The 22,651-nt window shown below is 42.9% G+C and overlaps 1 protein-coding gene across 2 annotated transcripts; it reads left to right on the top strand.

Moving 5' to 3' along the window:
- The first annotated feature begins 8,777 nt into the window (after window positions 1-8,777).
- On the top strand, window positions 8,778-22,191 carry LOC109892212 (beta-1,4-mannosyl-glycoprotein 4-beta-N-acetylglucosaminyltransferase). 2 transcript variants are annotated; one of them, XM_020484647.2, is made up of 3 exons: window positions 8,778-9,176; window positions 17,765-18,035; window positions 18,167-22,191. In XM_020484647.2, the coding sequence occupies exons 1-3, from the start codon at window positions 9,151-9,153 to the stop codon at window positions 19,481-19,483; spliced, it is 1,614 nt and encodes a 537-aa protein (XP_020340236.1). In that variant the 5' UTR covers window positions 8,778-9,150; the 3' UTR covers window positions 19,484-22,191. The 2 variants fall into 2 exon arrangements, with proteins under 2 accessions (XP_020340236.1, XP_031683043.1); XM_031827183.1 differs by having other exon boundaries at window positions 17,765-18,065.
- The last annotated feature ends 460 nt before the right edge of the window (window positions 22,192-22,651 follow it).

Here is a 22,651-nt window from a genome sequence, read left to right as displayed (position 1 = left end):
GCCGTCTTATCCCATTGCCCGGTCTCCCTACAGCCCTACAGACTGAGGAAGCTCTTTTCACCCACTACGGGGTGCCCGAGGATATAGTTTCTGATCGGGGCCCTCAGTTTACCTCCCGTGTATGGAGGGCATTTATGGAACGTCTGGGGGTCTCGGTCAGCCTGACCTCAGGGTATCACCCGGAAAGTAATGGGCAGGTGGAGAGAGTGAACCAGGAGGTGGGTAGGTTTCTGCGGTCGTATTGCCAGGACCGGCCAGGGGAGTGGGCGAGATACATTCCCTGGGCAGAAATGGCCCAGAACTCACTAAGCCACTCCTCTACCAACATATCACCATTTGAGTGCGTGTTGCGGTACCGGCCAGCCGGTCCTGGCACCTTGGCATCAGAGCCAGACTGAGGCTCCTGCGGTGGAGGAGTGGGTGCAGCGCTCTAAGGAGACCTGGAGGGCTGTCCAAGAGTCATTATGCCAAGCGAGTGTAAGGCAGAAGAAGAGCGCTGACCGTCACCGCAGTGAGGCCCCCGTGTTTGCACCCGGGGACCGGGTCTGGCTCTCGACCCGAAACCTGCCCCTCCGCTTGCCCTGCCGGAAGCTCGGTCCGCAGTGTATAGGGCCATTTAAAGTCCTGAGGAGAATAAACGAGGTTTGTTATCGATTATTACTTCCTTCGTATTATCGTATTAACCCCTCGTTTCATGTGTCTCTTCTCAGGCCGGTGGTAGCTGGTCCCATGCAGGAAGGTGAGGTTCCGGAGGTCCCTCCGCCCCCTCTGGACATCGAGGGGTCCCCGGCGTACACTATACAAGCTATTCTGGACTCGAGACGCCGGGTGAGGGGCTTGCAGTACCTCTTTGACTGGGAGGGGTACGGTACGGAGGAGAGGTGCTGGGTTCCGGTGGGGGATATTCTAGATCCATCTATGTTGAGAGAGTTCCATCGCCTCCGTCCGGATCGCCCGGCGCCTCGGCCCCCGGGTCGTCCCCGAGGCCGGCGTCGGCGCGCTGCGGGAGCTGCGCGTCAGGGGGGGGTACTGTCACGAATATTACCGAAGGTGACTCCCCTAATGATTCACAACAGAAATATTCCCTTATCTCTACTAGATGGTAGCAGAGCTTTGATGTGAATTTTCCAGTGGTGTGAAGACTACACTGAAATCACAAGTTCTGCCAATCTGAATAATTACATAATTCAGCGTAAAAAATATATATATATATTTTCTGTTTTACAGTTTGCGAGCAAACACACACACACAAAATTGCACAGTGGTAGGCCTACTGTTTTGAATAACAATTTGAATTTATTTGACTTCATTTGAATTACCTGCGCTGTAATTTCTTTTTGAAAAGAGATGATTTCAACGTACAATTGTAAGGCAACCAACTGCAATAGGATTGTGAGTTTGCTCAACTTTTGTTAATCAAATTTTTAGCAAACTCACAATCCTATTGCAGCGGGCTGTAAGTTTGCTCAACTTTCGTTAAACAAATATTTTTGTTGGGGGGGTGGGGTGCAACAGGACAATGCAAATAGTCTGGGTAGACATTTGATTAGCCATTCAGGAGTCTTATGGCTTGGGGGTAGTCTGTAATAGTTTGCAAGCCCTGCCACATCCGATGAGCATTAGAGCACGGTGTACTATGATTCAATCTTAATCCTATATTGACGCTTTGCCTGTTTGATGGTTAGTCGGAGGCCATAGCAGGATTTCTTATAAGCTAAACTTAGAGTCCCGCTCCTTGAAAGTGGCAGGTTGGGATATGTTATTAATGCAATTATTGATGAAGCCCCTGACTTATGTGGCGTACTCCTCAAAGCCTTTGGAAGAATGCTATTGCAGCTGGCTGCCTTTTATTTGTACATTGAATCAACCTCAATGCCATTTTGTTGAGCAAACTCACAATCCTATTGCAGCTGGTTGCCTTAAAATTGTACATTGAATCAACCTCACTGCTTGCAAAGGGAAGCGTACGTTTCCTATTGGAATCCACCAAGAGTGGGGAAACCAACAATTGAAACTTTGAGAATGACTGCCATGGTAGTAATAATTATTTTTGAGACTTCCTAAATCATATAAACTGGAACAGCCATCTCAAAAGGTTCAACTCCTAACAGGTTGGAATAGTTTAGAAAAATGTATGTTATTTATGTTTGTGTGGAATAGGATTAATCAACCAATCAATGTACATGTAAAAACATATTGCAAAATAAATATTCTGAAATAGAGCATGCTGGGAAATATTACGATGATGGGAGTGCTTTTCAACAAACATACATTTGTAATTTTACTCAACAAGTTTGTTCAAATTCAGCTCCCTTCGAGGAGAGTTTGTTGAATCAACATACAATTGTAAGGCAATCAGCGCAATAGGATTGTAAATTGGCTTAACATTTGGGCATATAGTTGACCCAACATACAGGCCATGTTCGAATACCCATACTTGTGTCCTAAATAGGAGGCCTTTTAAGTAGGCAAAAAAAATGTGGTTATATAGTATGTGACATTAGGAAAATCAAGACTTTTAATGCCCGAATGTCATACTAATTTCTAGCAGAATTCCTTGCAACCTATTGAAGAAGAGAAACATTTGTTCAAAACCACGTTTGTTTGAAAACAGGTGACGTTCCCTACAAAAATGAACGAATCGTGGGGGACAGAGATTGAAATTAAGCTAGTGGCTAGTCCTGTTCAGGCCGGTCTAGTTGAAATGGGCCCAACTAGCCCGCTTGCTAGTGGCATTTTGTATTTTCTAATATCTCAGGGCACAGATTTTACACCAGGGCAGCTGGGCTAGTAAAAAATGTTGGTCGACTAGCCCGACTAGCCAGTGCCCAAAATCCTTAAGTTCCATTCATGGTGGGGAACAAGCGTGATTGCGCATTCGATGATGCCATCTCAGCAATGTTCCCTGTAATGTTTTTCATCACTGAGCAAATTTCAAGTCTGCTGAGTGCAAACAGCTTATTCAAGCCTGTCTCAAAATACACCACTGCCCCTGTAAGACAAAAAAAAACTCTTTACCTGAGTCGCTTTTCAAAGATGTCTAGAAATGTACACGTTTTGTGCTCTTGTAGGAAGCAATCACAATCATCATTGCTGACTACAAATTATATATAACTGGGCTAATAACCCACTAACTAGCAAAGGATATGAACAAATGTACAAATGTGCACACGTCGCTACATGTAGTTCTCTTGATCTCAAAACAAGCACATTTACCCACAACCGCTGATGCTGTAAAAACAGTCCAGTTCAAAGTGAATGGCACAGATCCGTATATGACAATGGTCTATTTGCATATAGCAGCTCTGATTGGTTATGACGCACTGGTCTGTGTAGAGCATGTGCCTGTCGATGCAGTAGAATCCTACTCCAATGCGTTCTGTCTTCAACAAAATCTCTTGTATGGTTAGCTTTGTTTCAGTATGTTGCATTGAAAGTGGCTACTATTGCATTGATTCGATCACAATTCCGACAGTAAAGGGAAACGTTGATAGTGTTAACTAACGGGTAAAACTCTAGAAAGTTGGTTGAAGTAGAATCTCATGCTTCTCTGAGTTTAGAGGGAACATTGCTTCTCAGTATAGATGTCTGGTCAAAAAGAGTATGACTTTGTTGCCGCCCATAGCATTGATTGTTATAAAATAATAGCCAATCAGCGTTGACCTAAACTAAGTGAGCTCAGCTGTGAATGGTCCTGGAGCACCAAAAAAAGTGTCAAGGGAAGCCCGTTTGAATTTGGCTTCACACCAATAACATCACATAAGAAGCTGAATGTCATCGACAAAAACAACTTTAATTGTTACATTTCGTTGTGTCGTTGTCCTCCGGTGGCTAGCTAGCTAAAATGGTCCCTTTCCTAAATAAGCCATGGGGATAGGGATTTGGACATATTTCTCCGTACTGGCCAATGATTAAAATGGCGATTCTGATCCAACCACAAATTCATATATTGTATCCCTAGCCTGAGAGGATGAAAGTTCAACATGTAATAGCCAGATCCTATTTAGCTTATGTTGATTGGACTAAATCATTTTTGGTATCTTTTAGTTGTCAATGTATTAGACTAAACATAGGGGATTAGATGATGTTGAAATTTTGAAGCTGGAGGCAGCATCTGTTTTCTTTGTGACTTACAGTAACAATCCGTGGTTCTAAATCAGTGGTTATTTAGTAGTCCGAAAATGTCGGAAACTTGATCATGGGGTAGGTTATGGGACTGTTTGTTCCATGCAACATTTGTGGACTTCACCGGACAGATGTTGCTCTCCAGTTTTGGGATGAAACAAAGGTGTGGTTGAATTTATTCTGCCACTGTGTCTTCTTATTGTCTCAGCCTTAGGCCTATATATCACAGTGTCAAGGCATATCAAATCAAATCAAATTGTATTAGTCACTTGGGCCAAATACAACAGGTATAGACCTTACAGTGAAATGCTGATTTACAGTAACCAACTCTCTGGTTAACACTAAAACTGCCTTACCAGCTCTGCTAGGGAGAATAAAATGGTCAGCGGGGTCTCAATTGTGTCAGGATGTAGCTAGCCAACCCTAATCCTCGCCGGAAAGTCCAGTGTGCACTCCGAGAGCGAAACGGTCTGAATTTACAAACTGACAATTTTTCTCTGAATAATAACACCATAATATTAATCAAATTAATTAACACAAATTTTCTCATCTATCCCTTGTACTATGTTATTACAAAAAAGGTTTTAAATTCTCTGGTAATGCCAATACGGAATACTATCAAATGCTTCTCAAAGATGCCTCTGGTGGTCAAACTAGCAATAACTTGCAGTAACAGAATAAATGGCTGAGAATTAAATGACGTGCCACAGAATGCTGCAGCAGCACTCAGGGTGTGCCGCAATATGACACAATTTTTAAAGGAGGAACCACTGTAGAAGTAGTTTAGCTCGTGTCACTGGGCAGCTTTCAGCTGTGCTTCCCTTTGTAGTCTGTAATGGTTTGCAGGCTCTGCCACATCCGACAAGCGTCAGAGCCAGTGAAGTATGACTGGATCTTAGTCCTGTATTGACACTTTGCCTGTTTGATGGTTCGTCGGGGGCGGGCATAGCGGGATTTCTAATAAACTTCCGGGTTAGAGTCCCGCTCCTTGAAAGCGGCAACTAGCCTTTTGCTCTGTGCGGATGCTGCCTGTAATCCATGGCTTCTGGTTGGGGTATGTACGTACGGTCACTGTGGGGACGATGTCATCGATGCACTTATTGATGAAGCCAAGGACAGATGTGGTGTACTCCTCAATGCCATCGGAGGAATCCCAGAACATATTCCAGTCTGTGCAAAACATTTCTGTAGCTTAGCATCTACTTCATCTGACTTTTTTATTGATCTAGTCACTGGTGCTTCCTGCTTTAAGTTTTGCAGAAATCAGGAGGATGGAATTATGGTCAGATTTGCCAAATGGAGGGTGAGGTAGAGCTTTGTATGCATCTCTGTGTGTGGAGTGTAGGTGGTCCAGAGTTCTTCTCCCTCTGGTTGCACATTTAACATGCTGATAGAAATTTGGCAAAACTTATTAAGTTTCCCTGCATTAAAGTCCCCGGCTACTAGGAGCGCCACCTCTGAGTTAGCATTTTCTTGTTTACTTATGGCGGAATACAGCTCATTCAATGTTATCTTAGTGCCAGCCTCTGACTGTGGTGTCTATGTAAACAGCTACAAAGAATATAGATGAAAACTCTCTCGGTAGGTAATGTGGTCTGCAGCTTACCATGAGAAACTCTACCTCAGGCGAACAATAGCTCGAGACTTCCTTAGATATTGTGCACCAGCTGTTTACAAAAATACATAGACCGCCGCCACTTACCAGGCGCCGCAGTTCTATCCTGCCGGTACATCGTATAAACCAGCCAGCAGTATGTTGATATTGTCGTCGTTCAGCCACGACTCAGTGAAGCATAAGATGTTACAGTTTTTAATGTCACATTGGTAGTTTAAACTTCCCAATACCGTGTCCATTTTATTGTCCAAAGTTTGCATGTTTGCTAGCAGAATTTAAGGAGTGGGGGTTTATTCGATCGCCTCCGACTCCTCAAAAGGCAGCCCTCCCTCCGGCCTCTCTTTCGCTGCCTTTCTCCGAACTCACAGGTTATAGAGCAAACAATGCAATTACCACAACACATCGATTGTTATATGTTTGTTTTTTCCCTGGCTTGGCTTCCCCGCTCCGGAATGGACTTGAGTGTGCAGTTTTATTATGTGCATTTTTTTACTTAATATGTTACATATGTTGTTGTATTGGTATTTGTTGTAAGTTCATGCTTACATGATTTTCACCAAAGGACACACTAATTATTATTGTAGCCTAGTGGTTAGAGTGCTAGATCAAATCTCTGAGCTGACAAGGTAAAAAATCTGTCGTTCTGCCCCTGAACCCATTGTTCCTAGGTTGTCATTGTAAAGAAGAATTTGTTTATAACTGACTTGCCTAGTTAAATTTTAAAAAATTATGAACATTGTGTGATTCTGTAGCAGCTGTCAAATTCACTGTATTTTGTTTTGACTTCGTACAACCCTCTCTGGCTGATGTTTAGAGAACATTTGGCACTGTCTGACTAAGCAGGGTCTGTTTTCTTTGCGACTTACTTTAACTCTCCGTGGTCCTAAATCAATAGTTGTTTATAAGTCTGAAAATGTCGGAAACATTAACTTGCTTGACCAGGCTGTAGGTTTATCTAACTGTTTGTTACATGCAATATCTTTTGTGGACTCTCCAGGTTTTGTGATGAAACAAAGGTGTGGTTGAATTTATTCTGCCACTGTCTTCTTTTTGTCTCAGCCTTAGGCCTTTATATCACGTTGTCAAGGCATATTAACAAACAGGTTATAGAGCAAACAATGAAATGATCACAACACATAGCTTGTAATGTGTATTTTATTTCTGGCTTGGCTTTTCATTTTACCCACGCACTGCTGTTGTCCAAGACTTTAATGTGCAGTTTTATTATGTGCATTTGTAACTTAATATTCTTTATTTTACACATGCTGTTGTGTTGGTATTTGTTTTAAGATTATGTAAGTATATGCTTACATGATTTTTACCAAATTACATTGTACCTGTCGATGACATTATAAACACTGTGTGGTTCTGTAGCAGCTGGCAAATTCACTGTATTTTGTTTTGACTTCATGCAACCCTCTCTGGCTGATGTTTAGAGAACATAGGGTACTATCTGACTAAAGGTCCAATGACGCATGTTAGACATTTTCTATGTCTCTGTTCTGGAGGTGTCTCCTTGAATTCTTGTATTAAACTGTATTGATCTTTGATTCATATGATCAACGACTGCTCTCCTTTTGTTCTGCTGGAAATTCCTGTTACAGACTAACATGGTTATCACTTTATTTTTTAAATACTGTATCACATCTCCTTACAAGAACAAGGAGCAGTCACTGGAGGTCGATAGTAATGCATGGTCTTTTGTGCATATTTTCTGAAGGGCTAATTGTTTTAATTGTAATTGCCCTGGGAAGTGGCGACACATGCCATGAGTGCTTGTGCTCTGAAGAGAATATCTACATTTTGGCAATTGTTACTTATCAATGAAGTCACTCAGGCAACTCAGCAGTGTCAAGCATGGGTGTCAAACATACATTTCTCTCCCATTGTTAAATCATTGGTTTATAATGTAGTAGTAGTACACTAGTATTACAGGCTTTATTGTTGGTGTTTTTCATAGGATTATCAAATAATTTAAAACACTTGGGATATATTCTTTAATCCAGAGTTTGGCTTGATGCCTGTTCATCAGTGGAGGCTGGTGGGTGGAGCTATAGGAGGATGGGCTCATTGTAATGGCTGGAATGGAATAAAAGGAGATTGAGTCAAACATATGTGGTTTCCATATGATGTATGTGTTTGACACCGTTCCATTAATTCCTTTTCAACCATTCCAATGAGCCCGTCCTCCCATAGCTCCTCCCACCAGCTTCCACTGATGTCCATGCGTGTTACATGTGTAGGTACAAATGTGTGCTTTCATATCCATCTGTGTTCCCGTCCGCTTTCTCTACCACAGTTAGAATACTGCAGAGCACAAGGTAGGCTGTATGAGGGAGAAGTTGAGCGTGTGTGTGTTTATGTGTGTGTGTACGTGCGTGTTTGTGTGGAAGCTTGTGTGTCTGTGCTTGCATGCATCTGTGTGTGTGTACTTGTAATCGTGCATCGTTGTGTGTGCACGCGTGCCTGTACTGTATGTGTGTGCGGCGGGAGGGAGGTTCCAACCTAGTTCATTCCCAACAAATCCCAGCTAACATATTTGCTCAGTGGGCATTGAAGAGATTAGATGCCCCTTCAGTCCGATGGGCCTATGCTTACGTGGTCCTCTGGTTCTGCCCTGGTAACTGCCAAGCACTCCTGAGAACATCTAGTAGAAGGTAAGAGGAGAGGAGGGTGGAGAGGAAGTGTAGAGTAGGTTATGAATAAGTTAATTGTTCCTTATTTAGTGTTGCACAACATTACCACATGCATGTATGGTGGAATGAAGCCTGGATATTTTGTCAGCCCATTGCTTTCTTGTCGTATTTCCCCATTCTCACAAATCTTATGCAGCACAGTGAACAGTCTTCATTCATTGTGCTGTAGATTGGTAAGAGTGAATGTGGAGTGATATGTAAAGCTGTTCCTTATTTGTTTTGGAATGGCCACCTGTGTGTGTGCGTGTGTGCATGCGTGTTTTTTTGTGTGCATGCTTGTGTTTCTATGCTTTCGTGCCTGCATCTGTGTGTGTGTGTGTGTGTGTGTGTGCACACGTACCTGTGTGTTTTTGTGTGAGTGTGGATGGGTGGGTGTGTAGGTGTGTGCCCTTGTTTGTGTGAGTACTGTGCATGTGCGTGCACTTACTTGTGACGGACATGAAGACCCCAGAGGCAGAGTACAGGAAAGATGTGTAACTGTTCCACCAAGGGCTCCACCCTGCTTTTCTATTTCACGCTTTCTTTTTTTATCTCTCTGCGCTGTTGTAAATCCAGTTTGATGGACTGAATGAATGATGCCACCTACCACATGTTGCTGCATGGAAGCTCTACCGACTAGTTCAAATAGAGTAACTAAGGAAGTTTTGGAGACCTACCGTACAATGTAAAATAAATCTGAAATAATAGTTGGGCTCCACTTGCCAACAAACCAGCATGGCTAGACTTTTCCTGCATGGGAGGTATGTTTAATCACCTTTAGTGTTTTTTTTTTCTCCCTCTCTCTCTTTTTACAGTATTTGGGAACGTTTCAATGGATTTTGTTCTGTTTGGAGTTAATCATTAATAAGATACCTCTCTAGATTTGTTGCAATTAATTTTCACTTTCATGTACTTACAGTTGAAGTCGGACGTTTGCATACACCTTTGCCAAATACATTTAAACTTAGTTTTTCACATTTCCTGACATTTAATTCAAGTAAAAATTCCCTGTCTTAGGTCAGTTAAGATCACCACTTTATTTTAAGAATGTGAAATGTCACAATAATAGGAGACAGAATTATTTATTTCAGCTTTTATTTCTTTCATCACATTCCCAGTGGGTCAGAAGTTTACATACACTCAATTAGTATTTGGTAGCATTGCCTTTAAATTGTTTAACTTGGGTCAAACCTTTTGGGTAGCCTTCCGCAAGCTACATAGTTCACTTACTTACACATTTGTCATGACAATGTGTGACAATGAGTTGGCATGGTGACACAAACAGACTGGCACTCATTCTATAGAGTCAATGATGAGAGCTATTACAGTATCATGGGGAAGTGTTGTGGGGAAGTTGATATTGGGATGTAGTATACTTAAGGTATTAGTGAGTCAACTTTTCAGTCAATTCCTCTGTTATAACATCTATATTTCATGTTCATAGGCAGGGATAGAAATGCACTTGCCAATCAGGAAAGTCAGGAGTATTTTAGGGTTGCTGGAATATTAAAATCACTTTCCTCGAAATTATAAATGATCTATTTACACGCAAAAATACTTTTCTTCTTTTCAGTTTTAGGCTTCTGTTATTTTCTGCAGTTGTTTTCAGTCAAAAATGTCACCCACAGAGAACTCAACTTGCCTGACTGCTGAGTTCAACTTCCGTTCCCTTGCTCTGGGTATTAGGGCAACCCTTAATGTCAACCCCTGATAGGCATTGTCACATTTCCACATTTCATCTGTCGCAATTACTCAAAGGGTGTGTGCAATAGGACATTATTTGATTCGTATTTGTCCTGTATTTTATTTACTGTGTTTATGAATTGATATGTAAAAAAAAAAACATGATTGTATGTGCGGAAAGACACAGACAGATACATATTCCCTTGGGGGAAGGGAAACAGGGGTTAACCATATATGTTTAAGTACCATATTTAATTCAGTAGTTGTCACTTGTTAGTTTATGATTATCTGTTGTAATTGAGTACTGATTTTCTTACCTGTTTAACTGTCAGTATCAAAGTGTGACAGTGATGAATGTTATGGTTAAGGCTTGATGCCAGACTGGATTCGAGGACACACTGATAGTTTATCTATGCACTGTGTGATTATGTAGCAGCTGATGTTGTGACTTCCTACAAGCCTCTCGGGTTGATGTTTACAGAACATTGAATATGCTGTGTGATTAATGTACAAGGGCGGCCTCGTTACAAATGTTCTGGAGGTGTTCTTGCTGAATTCTTGTAATATACTTGGATATTATCAACAACTGCTCTCCTTTTGGTTCACATGAAAATTCCCATTATACTGTGAGACCATGATTTCTGATTTGGATTTGTCATGGGGATATTTATGATCATGTTCCTTTCGGCAGGTGTATTGACGAGAGCAAAGAGCCATTGGTCAGGAAATGAATATGGTCTGTGAACTGATACTGCGGGTCATTCGGGTCTCACAGTATATTGTGGACCAGGAGGTGGGGTTCATGATCTGTTTTTATGTGAACTATGTAGCTGTGGCCTTCCTTTAAGGTTGCATCCCAAATGGCACCTTATTCCCTTCATAGTGCTCTACTTTTGACCAGGGCCCATATGAAGTCTGTTCCCTTTGGTAACGTTCCACCATAATTGGCATGGTTGCATTTCTGATTTCCGCCGAACCTTGTGTTCCTAAAAACCTAAGAACGTGTCAGAGCAAACTGACTTATTTCCATTGCTCAACACACTGCAGCCTCTGCGTGTGTGGTTGTGGATGTCATCAATGATAGTTTTTCTCAGACACAATACGAGCACTGTGAGACTGCAGAAGTAGCCTGTCCCCACCCGTTTTAACAAAGCAGCTCACTGGAGGATCAATTGTGTGTACGGAGTTCTGCCTGCCCTTCTCTAGTAAGGGCTCCCATGCAGCAGGGCTAAAGGTTTCTTCAGGTCAACTTATCATCAAATCAAATCACATTTATTTATATAGCCCTTTGTACATCAGCTGATATCTCAAAGTGCTGTACAGAAACCCAGCCTAAAACCCCAAACAGCAAGCAATGCAGGTGTAGAAGCAGAGTGGCTAGGAAAAACTCCCTAGAAAGGCCGAAACCTAGAGAGGAACCAGGCTATGTGGGGTGGCCAGTCCTCTTCTGGCTGTGCCGGGTGGAGATTATAACAGAACATGGCCAAGATGTTCAAATGTTCATAAATGACCAGCATAGTCAAATAATAATAATCACAGGCAGAACAGTTGAAACTAGAGCAGCAGCACGGCCAGGTGGACTGGGGACAGCAAGGAGTCATCATGTCAGGTAGTCCTGAGGCATGGTCCTAGGGCTCAGGTCCTCCGAGAGAGAGAGAAAGAAAGAGAGAATTACAGAGAGCATACTTAAATTCACACAGGACACCGGATAGGACAGGAGAAGTACTCCAGATATAACAAACTGACCCTAGCCCCCGACACAAACTACTGCAGCATAAATACTGGAGGCTGAGACAGGAGGGGTCAGGAGACACTGTGGCCCCATCCGATGACATCCCCCGGACAGGGCCAAACAGGAAGGATATAACCCCACCCACTTTGCCAAAGCACAGCCCCCACACCATTAGAGGGATATCTTCAACCACCAACTTACCATCCTGAGAAAAGGCAGAGTATAGCCCAGAAAGATCTCCGTCACGGCACAACCCAAGGGGGGAGGCAACCAAACTTATCACGCTGTTCTTCCATTCTGTAATCGCATGGACCAGTTTTGCCTACACGTTTTCTCCATTTGTTTACAAAACATTCAGTTGCAATTGAGTTGAACTTGCAATAACTTGCAATAGTTATTTCTCTTTATATGGTCAAATAAAATTCCAGAATGGTTATAGGTACTGTTAAACCTTGTTAAACTGTGTGTTCGCAGGTAGTAAGTCAAATCTAATCTAATCAAATTGTATTAGTCACTTACAACAGACCTTACAGTGAAATGCATACTTACGAGCCCCTAACCGACAATGTAGTTAAAAAATATGGATGAGAATAAGAGATAGAAGTAAGTAATTAAAGAGCAGAGGTAAAACAAATAACAATATATACAGAGGGGTGCCAGTACAGTGTCAATGTGTGAGGGCACCGGTTAGTTTAGGTAGTATGTACATGTAGGTAGAGTTAATTAAAGTGACTATGCATAGAAACAACAGAGCGGTGGTGGTGGGGGGTGCAATGCGAATAGTCTGGGTAGCCATTTGACCAGATGTTCAGGGGTCTTATGGCTTGGGGGTAGAAGCTGTTTAGAAGCCTCTTGGACCTAGACTTGGTGCTCCGGTATCGCTTACCGTGTGGTAGCAGGGAGAACAGTCTATGACTAGCGTGAAAATTTGACCATTTTTAGGGCCTTCCTCTTGACACCGCCTGGTATAGAGGTCCTGGAGGGCAGGAAGCTTGGCCCCAGGGATGTATTGGGCCGTTCTCACTACCCTCTGTAGTGCCTTGCGGTCGGAGGCCGAGCAGTTGCCATACCAGGCAGTGACGCATGCTCTCGATGGTGCAGCTGTAGAACCTTTTGAGGATCTGAGGACCCATGCCAAATCTTTTCAGTCTCAAGGGGGAATAGGTTTTGTCGTGCCCGCTTCATGACTGTCATGGTGTGCTTGGACCATGTTAGTTTGTTGGTGATGTGTACACCAAGGAACTTGAAGCTCTCAAACTGCTCCACTGCAGCCCCTTCGATGAGAATGGGGGCATGCTCTGTCCTCTTTTTCCTGTAGTCCACAATCGTCTCCTTTGTCTTGATCACCTTGAGGGAGAGGTAGTTGTCCTGACATCACACGGCCAGGTCTCTGACCTCCTGCTCCCTATAGGCTGCCTGGATGTTGTCGGTGATCAGGCCTACCGGTGATCATCGGCAAATATAATGATGGTGTTGGAGTCGTGCCTGGCCGTGCAGTCATGAGTGAACAGAGGGAGTACAGGAGGGGGCCGAGCACGCACCACTGAGGGGCCCCTGTGTTGAGGATCAGCATGTTGTTGTTACCTACCCTTACCACCTGAGGGCGGCCCATCAGGAAGTCCAGGATCCAGTTGCAGAGGGAGGTGTTTAACCCAGGGTCCTTAGCTTATTGACGAGCTTTGATGGCACTATGGTGTTGAATGCTGAGCTGTAATCAATGAATAGCATTCTCACATTGGTGTTCCTTTTGTCCAGGTGGGAAAGGTAAGTGTGGAGTGCAATAGACTGTATCATCTGTGGATTTGTTGGGGAAGTATGCAAATTGAGTGTGTCTAGGGTTTCTGGGATGATGGTGTTGATGTGAGCCAATACCAGCCTTTCGAAGGACTTCATGGTTACAGACGTGAGTGCTACGGGTCGGTTGTCATTTAGGAAGGCCCTTAGTGTTCTTGGGCACGGTGGTGGTCTGCTTAAAACATGTTGGTATTACAGACTCGGACAGAGAGGTTGAAAATGTCAGTGATGACACTTGCTAGTTGGTCAGTGCATGCTCGCAGTACACATCCTGGTAATCTGTCTGGCCCTACAACCTTGTGAATGTTGACCTTTCTAAAGGTCTTACTCACGTCGGCGTGATCACACAGTCTTACGGTACAACTGGTGCTCTCATGCCTGTTTCATTGTTATTTGCCTCGAAGAGTGCATAGAAGTAGTTTAGCTTGTCCGGTAGGCTCGTGCCACTGGGTAGCTCTCGGCTGTGCTTCCATTTGTAGTCTGTAATGGTTTGCAGGCCCTGACACATCCGATGAGCGTCTTAGTCCTGTATTGACGCTCTGCTTGTTTGATGGTTCGTTGGAAGGCATAGCATGATTTCTTATAAGCTATAAATAAAAGGTAGGAAGTTACAAAGTGTGCACAATGGATTAAGTGGGTGTCTATATTTATTTGTCCTATTTCACACATGTACAACTGCTTCATTATAAAGTTTATATTTTTTATTTGTTTTATTTTACCTTTATTTCACTAGGCAAGTCAGTTAAGAAGAAATTCTTATGTAGGGATAGGTTTTCTCCCCAGTCCCACAGTGCTCGTAGTTTTTCTCAGACACTATCTTAAGTGATAACGTCTCCACCCACATACACACAAAAGATTAGAGGTTGCAGTGTTGAGCAATGGAAATAAGTCAATTTGCTCTGACATGTTCTTAGGTATTTGTCTAACAGCAACTGTCAACAACAGAAGTTTCCATGGAAGGCAGAAATGGAACCAGGCCAATAATGGTGGAATGGGTCAACAAATGTATGTGACAGTATACGCATGCTACCCCACGCAGGGTTTGTGAGAGTGATACATTGGACTGATATCCATGACTGTTTACATGCTGTGTACAGTATAAACTGAGTGGACCATTCTTAATACATCCCCCCCCCCCCACACACACACACACACGACGGTTGAGCTTACGTGCACTAATGTGATTAGCACAAGGTTTTAAGTATCAAGACAATTTGCCAGGACATAGACATATCTGATATGGGCAGAAAGCTTAAATTCTTGTTAATCTAACTGCACAGTCCAATTTACAGCAGCTACTACAGTGAAAGAATGCGATGCTATTGTTTGAGGAGAGTGCACAGTTATGAACTTCAAAATGTATTAACGATGCAGGAAGAGTACCAGTGTTGGGAAGTTGTGAACTATATGAACTACAACATTTTTCAGTAGCTTGATGGTAGTTGAACTAAATTCAAATCTAGGTAGGTTTTTAAAGATTGGAACCGGTTTTACTTCTATTGATTTGTTTTTCTGATGCTTAATTATTGAGTTCATTATGAGTTTATGAATTTGGTTCGTTATGAGTATACAGTAAAAGTAAAACGTTTGGACACACCTACTCATTCAAGGGTTTTTCTTTATTTTTACTATATTCTACATTGTAGAGTAACGATGAAATAATAGACATAAAATCATGTAGTTAACAGAAAAGTGTTAAAATATGTTATATTTGAGATTCTTCAAAGTATAGCCACCCTTTGCCTTGACAGCTTTGCACACTCTTGGCAGTCTCTCAACCAGCTTCACCTGGAATGATTTTCCAACAGTCTTGACGGAGTTCCCACATTGAGCACTTGTTGGCTGCTTTTCCTTCACTCTGCGTTCCAACTCATCCCAAACCATCTCAATTAGGTTGAGGTCGGGTGATTGTGGAGGCCAGGTCATCTGATGCAGCACTCCATCACTCTCCTTCTTAGTCAAATAGCCCTAACACAGCCTGGAGGTGTGTTGGTTTATTGTCCTGTTGAAAAACAAATTACAGTCCCACTAAGCGCAAACCAGATGACCATGCTGGTTAAGTGTGTCTCCTCTGAACAGTTGATGTTGAGATGTGTCTGTTACTTAAACCCTGTGACGCATTTATTTAGGCTGCAATTTCTGAGGCTGGTAACTAATTAACTTATCCTCTGCAGCAGAGGTAACTCTGGGTCTTTCTTTCCTGTGGTGGTCCTCACGAGAGCCAGTTTCATCATAGATTGTTTTTGCGACATAGATGGTTTTTGAAATGTCCCCGCATTGACTAAGCTTAATGTCTTAAAGTGATGGACTGTCATTTCTCTTTGCTTATTTGAGCTGTTCTTGTCATAATATGGACTTGCTCTTCTACCAAATAGGACTATCTTCTGTATACCAAACCAACCTTGTCACAACACAGGTGATTGGCTCAAATGCATTAAGGAAAGAAATTCCACAATGTACTTTGAACCTTTTAGGGATAGGGGGCAGCATTTTCACTTTGGATGAATTGCGTGCCCATAGTGAACTGCCTCCTACTCTGTCCCAGATGCTAATATATGCATATTATTACTATTGGATAGAAAACACTCTGAAGTTTCTAAAACTGTTTGAATCTGGATCATCCAAATGCTCTCTAGCAAACTTCAGAAACACACCACTGCCCTTCTTCTTCCCGGAGAGTTCTTTATTCCTGTCTGCGTGATGTACTGAGAACCCAGCTGGCTGTACAGACTGGGACAGTATATCTGGAGAGAGCCATGATGTCTCTCTGGGAGGAGACCCTCGCCCTAAGCTCGTCTACTTTATTGTCCAGAGACTGAACATTTGTGAGTAATATACTCAGAAGCGGTGGATGGTGTGCTCGCCTCCTGAGTCTGACTAAAAGTCCACTGCAAGTACCTCTTCTCCGCCGACTGAGTTTTAAAACAGCCTCTGGGATAAGTTCAATTGCCGTGGGGGGTGCAAACAAAGGATCCAATTTGGGAAAGTCGTATTCCTGGTCATAATGCTGGTGCGTTACCACTGCTCTGATATATAAAAGTTATTTCTGGCTGTATGTAATAACACAAAAAAACATTCTGGGCTATTTAATGTAAGAAATAACCAAATACTGCAAAGTTGCTTAGGGGCTAGAAGCAGAGCTGTCATGTTTGTTGGCGCCATCTTGCTATGTAAACAAATATCCAACTAACCATTTGCGCTCCACTGCGCGGGAATCTACTACCCAAACAGGACAACTAAGCTGTCAAACCTAGCAAACACGACAAACCATAACCTAAGCCCAAACATAAACACAAATTACTCTAGCCAATCACTCAAGCTCCACCACTGATGTGCTTGCCTGTACCAACCAAGTATCATTACATGACTTGCTAATCTGTGAGCTATTCCCCAAATTTCACAGCATCAAACATCGACAACATCAAACATATCTGCTGTTTACTTATTTCACTCACCTCGACATCATCGCATCAAGTGCAAGGACATGTGCAAATCCGTATCACATCCGTATCTGCAACCAAAATAGATAAAGCCTCTTTCACAGCTTCTTTCAAAAGTAATGTCTGCTTCGACACTGTCATTTTGAGTAATGAAGTTTCAAAAAACTTTGAAAAGTAAAACGACAGCATATCCTATTTCTGGTTCCTGGTTGTTGACGACAACAACCATGTGAATACAACAACAGGTGTTTAGCAAGTTAATTTTCTGAAATTGACACAGATATTATTGTTAGAATAACAAGGCCATTCGCGTCAGCTATAGTAATTTAAAGAAAGGCCGTTGATGGCCGCTATGGGTTAGAAAGGGTTCATGTAAAAATGATTGCGTTCTGACCCCAGTGCAGCTCAGTTTAAACAAGCGTAATGGTAGAATCTTCTGGCAAGGTAGATAGCTACAAAGGACGGGGAACCAACGGACGGGTTGAGGGGTGGCGAATAACAATGACAAAAAATGTATACAAAAAAATATATTTTGGTGGGAAATTATACCACCACCTAAAAGGGAACTTTGAAGACTGTAAGGGGCATGTGCTCTGCACAGGTAGAACCAGATATGTGCACATGCCTGAGTTACAGTTAAGTAAGGAGTTTGTAAACTTCAGTTTAGGTAAAGAGTTGTATGTGTGTGTTTGTTTTTCAGGATGAAGATGCAAAGGCACAAGTTTTTTTTCTTCTGCGCATTGGCTCTGTGTGTCTTCTCCCAGCTTCACAACTACAAGGCCCTCCACCACATGCCTATACTGAGTGAGCTGTATGCCTCCTCTGTCAATGCCCTGAGTTTCCTCTGGAGAGGGAAGGGGAACCCTTCAAACAATGCTCACCCAGAGAGGAGGCCTCTGCCTGGGCCTGTACCCTTCGACACTGGCCTGTGGGAACCAGAGGCATACCGGGAGGACCAGGGAAACGCAGAGGTGGGGAGAAAGATTGAACGTGGCAGTGAGGTGAAGGGGCAGATGACATGACTTTCCCCATACATTGTTTTGGGTCTATATGACATTGTCATTGATATGTTTAATTTGACTCCTATTGTTCTCCCACTCAGGACCTGTGGCGGAAGGAGCAGCCTGACTCAGGGAATGTTAACAGAATGACGGTCACTCTCCCAGACCCCAAAGGACCATTGGAGGAACTTCACAAACGGAGCTTCCATCTTAGCGATGACCCCACCCAGTTCTTTGTGCGCACCAAGTCTGGAGCATACTGCTTCATAGAGGGGACGGAAATGACTTATCTCAAAGACCATTTAGGACAAAAGGTCCAGGAACCCGGAGAGGGCCAGCGTAAGATCCTGCATGCACACCAAGAGGAACCCAAGTCAGCCCAGGAGAAAACAGCCTGGGGGAAAAGGCTGGTGAAGTGTATGTGTCGCCCAGGCTGGCACGGCCCTCACTGTGGCATCCCCACCACGGTGCAACACTCCAACCTGCCCACTAAGGCTCGTCTGACACTGAGAGAGGTTCCTCGAAGGGTCATCAATGCCATTAATATCAACCACGAGTTTGACCTCCTCCACGCCCGCTTTCATGAGTTGGCCGATGCCGTGGACCTCTTCCTGGTGTGTGAGTCAAACTTCACAGCCTACGGAAATTCCAAGCCACTGCACTTCCTGCGCCTTTTGCTTAACGGAACCTACAACTATGTACACCACAAGATCCTCTATGTATTCCTCGATCACTTCCCTAAAGGTGGCCAGCAGAACGGGTGGATTGCTGACGACTACCTGCGAACATTTCTAAGCCGTGACGGGATGTCCAGGGTGCAAGGCGCCAGGCCAGATGATGTCTTCCTCATCAACGATGCAGACGAGATCCCTGCCCGCGAGGGCATCCTCTTCCTCAAACTCTACGACGGCTGGACGGAACCTGTGTCCATCCACATGAGAAAGTCCCTTTATGGTTTCTTCTGGAGGCAGACTGGGACACTGGAAGTTCTCTCCGTCTGCACCGTCGCCATGCTCTTCACTGTCTACAATGGAGACGGGATATTACTGAGGCGCAGGGAATACTACTCCATGCCGGGTTTCCGGAACTATCAGAGGGAGAGTGGACACATCCTGGTGCAGTGGTCAATTGGGAGCCCTGTCCACTACGCAGGCTGGCACTGTTCCTGGTGCTTCAGACCAGAGGGAATCTCCCAAAAGCTCATCTCTGCCCAGAATGGAGACTTCCCCCGCTGGGGCGACTACGTGGAAAAACGAGACCTGAATTACATCAAGGGCTTGATCCGGACTGGGGGATGGTTCGATGGCTCGCTGGGGGAGTACCCACCCACAGACCCTAAAGAGCCTATGTATGCACCCAAATATCTATTAAAGTACTTTCAGCTGTATCGTTACATACTTGATAACCCATATGCCTGAATCTTGTAGAAAACTGGTGAGGATTTATATTCTCAATGTTGATTTCAATGGAAGGATTTTTAATTTCAAGGGATGTTTCCTGAACACAACATCTCTCTGAATTTGGATCTATGAAACCCCCACCTTCCCCTCTAATTGAAGGTTCAGGCTGTCCACTTCCTGTCTAAAGATGAAGTAACTAGCAGGTGAGAGGAGGGATGATGAAGGACATCTGAGGGTAAATTAACTGCTGTTGATCTTGTGGGGGTTTTGCACAGATTTTATTAGACTCATTCTATTCAACTCTGTCCCTTTTCGATCACAATATTAGTAGTTAAACATTCCTCAAAGACAAAGGCCTCTTCTGCTCCAGATCATTCAAAGACTGGATTCCAGTTGGAACATGATGACTGACTTTTGTACAGTTCCTAACTGTAGACGTGATGGCAGACCGGTATATATGTATAGTCTATCTGATGATGGCTAATGGCCAGTGATACTGTAGTTTTCCCTCAGTCAGATCAACAATGTGCTTCTAGTGCCACCAGTTTTGAGTTTCCAGAGACCTTTGTGAAGAAAGAGACCTGAAAAACGATCCGTGCACCTTTCTGTGGTGGTGGTGGTGGTAAAACTGTGTTACTGTGCTGAAATGGTTGTTCGAACAACACAGGGAAATATAGCGGGAAAGGGAAAGTCGGTTTTATATTGTTAAATACAAACTCAGGTATCCCTCACTAATGCACTATGGGTTTATCTTAGTCGTCGCTTGCTTGACTACATAACTATCTCATAGCCTTCTTGTAAACAGATTATTTATGGTGTACAGATGAATGAATTTGAGGCCAAAAAGCATATGCAATTAGAACCATGTGATCCTGCCAAACAGTTGTCACAATGCTTTTAGGCATTTTTGTCATCTGTATGCATTGTTCATCGAGAAACAAAATCGTTCTTCTGCTATGGTCTAGTGATTCACATCAGTCTAGTATTTCAATCTGTTCTAGACAGTCAGCTTTACATTTATAAGAAAACATAATGGTTTCCTTGGTTTTGTCCTTAAATGCATTTCAATTCTTCCCAATTTAAAACCCTTCACAATGAGAATAGTATTCCTACAGCTCATAGGGACATGTCCACTGTGAATAGGATTTATACCAATGACACCGATGAATGTAACTGAGAGTTTATCGCATTGTGCCATCAATCAGATCAACCTTTGATAGACTGCAAGTCATTGGTTTCTGCCTGAATAACAATAGAGTACACTGAGAGGCCTATTCAGTGGAAATTGGTGATCAACAAAACAAACACAAATGAGTGATGCAATGAATGTCTTAGTTCATTCTTGTTTTGCACTGTAGACATTGTTTTGTTGAATAGCTACAGTACATGAATCCAAACCTACTGGCAGTAACAGGATGACATAAAGACAGACAAAAGTGCACAAAAAATAAGTCATTTATTACTTTTATTACATAATTATTTGTATATTTTTAGTTACATTTTTGGTCATTTATTAAATGCATTTCTTTTTTAATCATGCCATTTACCGTGCTTGGCTTGGGCAGGAGCTCAGCTGAGTTGAGTACTGGCACCTCAAATGTTCTACTGCTTGAGCTCCTATTCCTTTGATAGAATATTAGCTCAGAAGTATTGTGAAGCTCCTGCACCTGAATACAAACAGTGCCAGCACCCAAAATGAGTACTGGAACCTATTTCAGTTTAAAGTCAAGTACTATCTATTTATCCCTAGAGAAATATACAATATTAAGACGTTTAAGACTGCTGTTTACTGTTGTTAAATCATGTCATGTCAATGTGGACACCGTTGTTCACAATTAGCTTTAGCACCTCCTTGTCTTGGGAGAATGACTTTAGGAATAAGGAGATAATAATAATTGATTGGTGTATTGACAATGTTTCTCTTGGGAATCTGATACTTGTGAATTAATGCTCTGACTTGCACACATTCTCAGCCACCGTGTCTACATTTAAAGACCAGAATCTCAGGAATCTTAAAGAATGGCATCCGAACAGTTGTTTAATCAGGCAGCATGTTCACATTAACAAAAAAAGCCTTGGATGTTGTTGACTTTGTTTTTAGGGGGATTTAGACATCTGCATGGTCATTTGTCATTTATAATTTCTGGATGGTGTCCAATAATGTTTGTGCAACTATGAGGTATAGCTCCTGTGTTCTAACTTCATGAACAGATTGTTTAAATAAATCAAGAACTAAGTTGACTTCATTTTGAATCTTTCCTCTTCCTTTATCAATCATTCCGCTACATATTTTATTGTAAGAAATAGCTGTTCAGTCAAAAACGAGTCGTTTAACAGCCATAATGAAAGTGAATGTGTTTATTACCTAGCATTACCTACCTATTAGAGTGGCAGATAACCTGGAGGTTAGATTGTTGGGCCAGTAACAGAAAGGTTGTGTCGCTCTCGCTCTTCCCCCCCCTGGCACTCGAGGGCACCAGGCTCCCCAGCATTACACACTCCTGCAACCATCATTACGCACACCTGCCTTCCTCCCGTCGCACGCACCATCGATTATTGGAATCACCTGGACTCAATCACCTCTGTCATTACCTCCCCTATATTTGTCTGTTCCCCCGCTCTGTTCCCCGCTTCAGCATTGTCGTTTGTTGTTTACCCGTGTGCTGACGCTGTTCCTGTTTTGTTACCTGTCTGTTCCTGAATAAATGTTGACTCCTAGTACCTGCTTCTCATCTCCAGCGTCAGTCTTTTACAGGTTGCTGGTTTGAATACCAGAGCTGACAAGTGAAGAATCTGTCGATGTGCACTTGAGTAATGCACTTAACACCAATTTTCTCCGGGGGTGCCGTACTGTTATGGCTGACCCTGTAAAACAACATCATGCACTTTTTTCACTACACTATAACTGTGCCTGCCTAACGACCATGTAAAGACACAGGTATTAATTAAGAACACTTTTTGTTTCATCAACAAGTTTCACGTCAACAAGTGATTATCAGGAAAGGCATTATTAAGTTACATTTAGAGTCTAGACAGAAATACCACACTGCCAGTGACTCTGGTTAGGTTAGGTCTTTCTTTAATAAAATATTGTAGAGCAAGACTGGATACCATGCCTGAACTCTAGATGGCAGTCTAGAAGCAAAATCTGAATTTGAAGAAATACTTCTGGTGGATTATTTGAGG

This window comes from Oncorhynchus kisutch, linkage group LG6 (assembly GCF_002021735.2).
Source record: "Oncorhynchus kisutch isolate 150728-3 linkage group LG6, Okis_V2, whole genome shotgun sequence".
Taxonomy (NCBI): Eukaryota; Metazoa; Chordata; class Actinopteri; order Salmoniformes; family Salmonidae; genus Oncorhynchus; species Oncorhynchus kisutch.
This window is presented reverse-complemented; position numbering and strand designations above follow the sequence as displayed.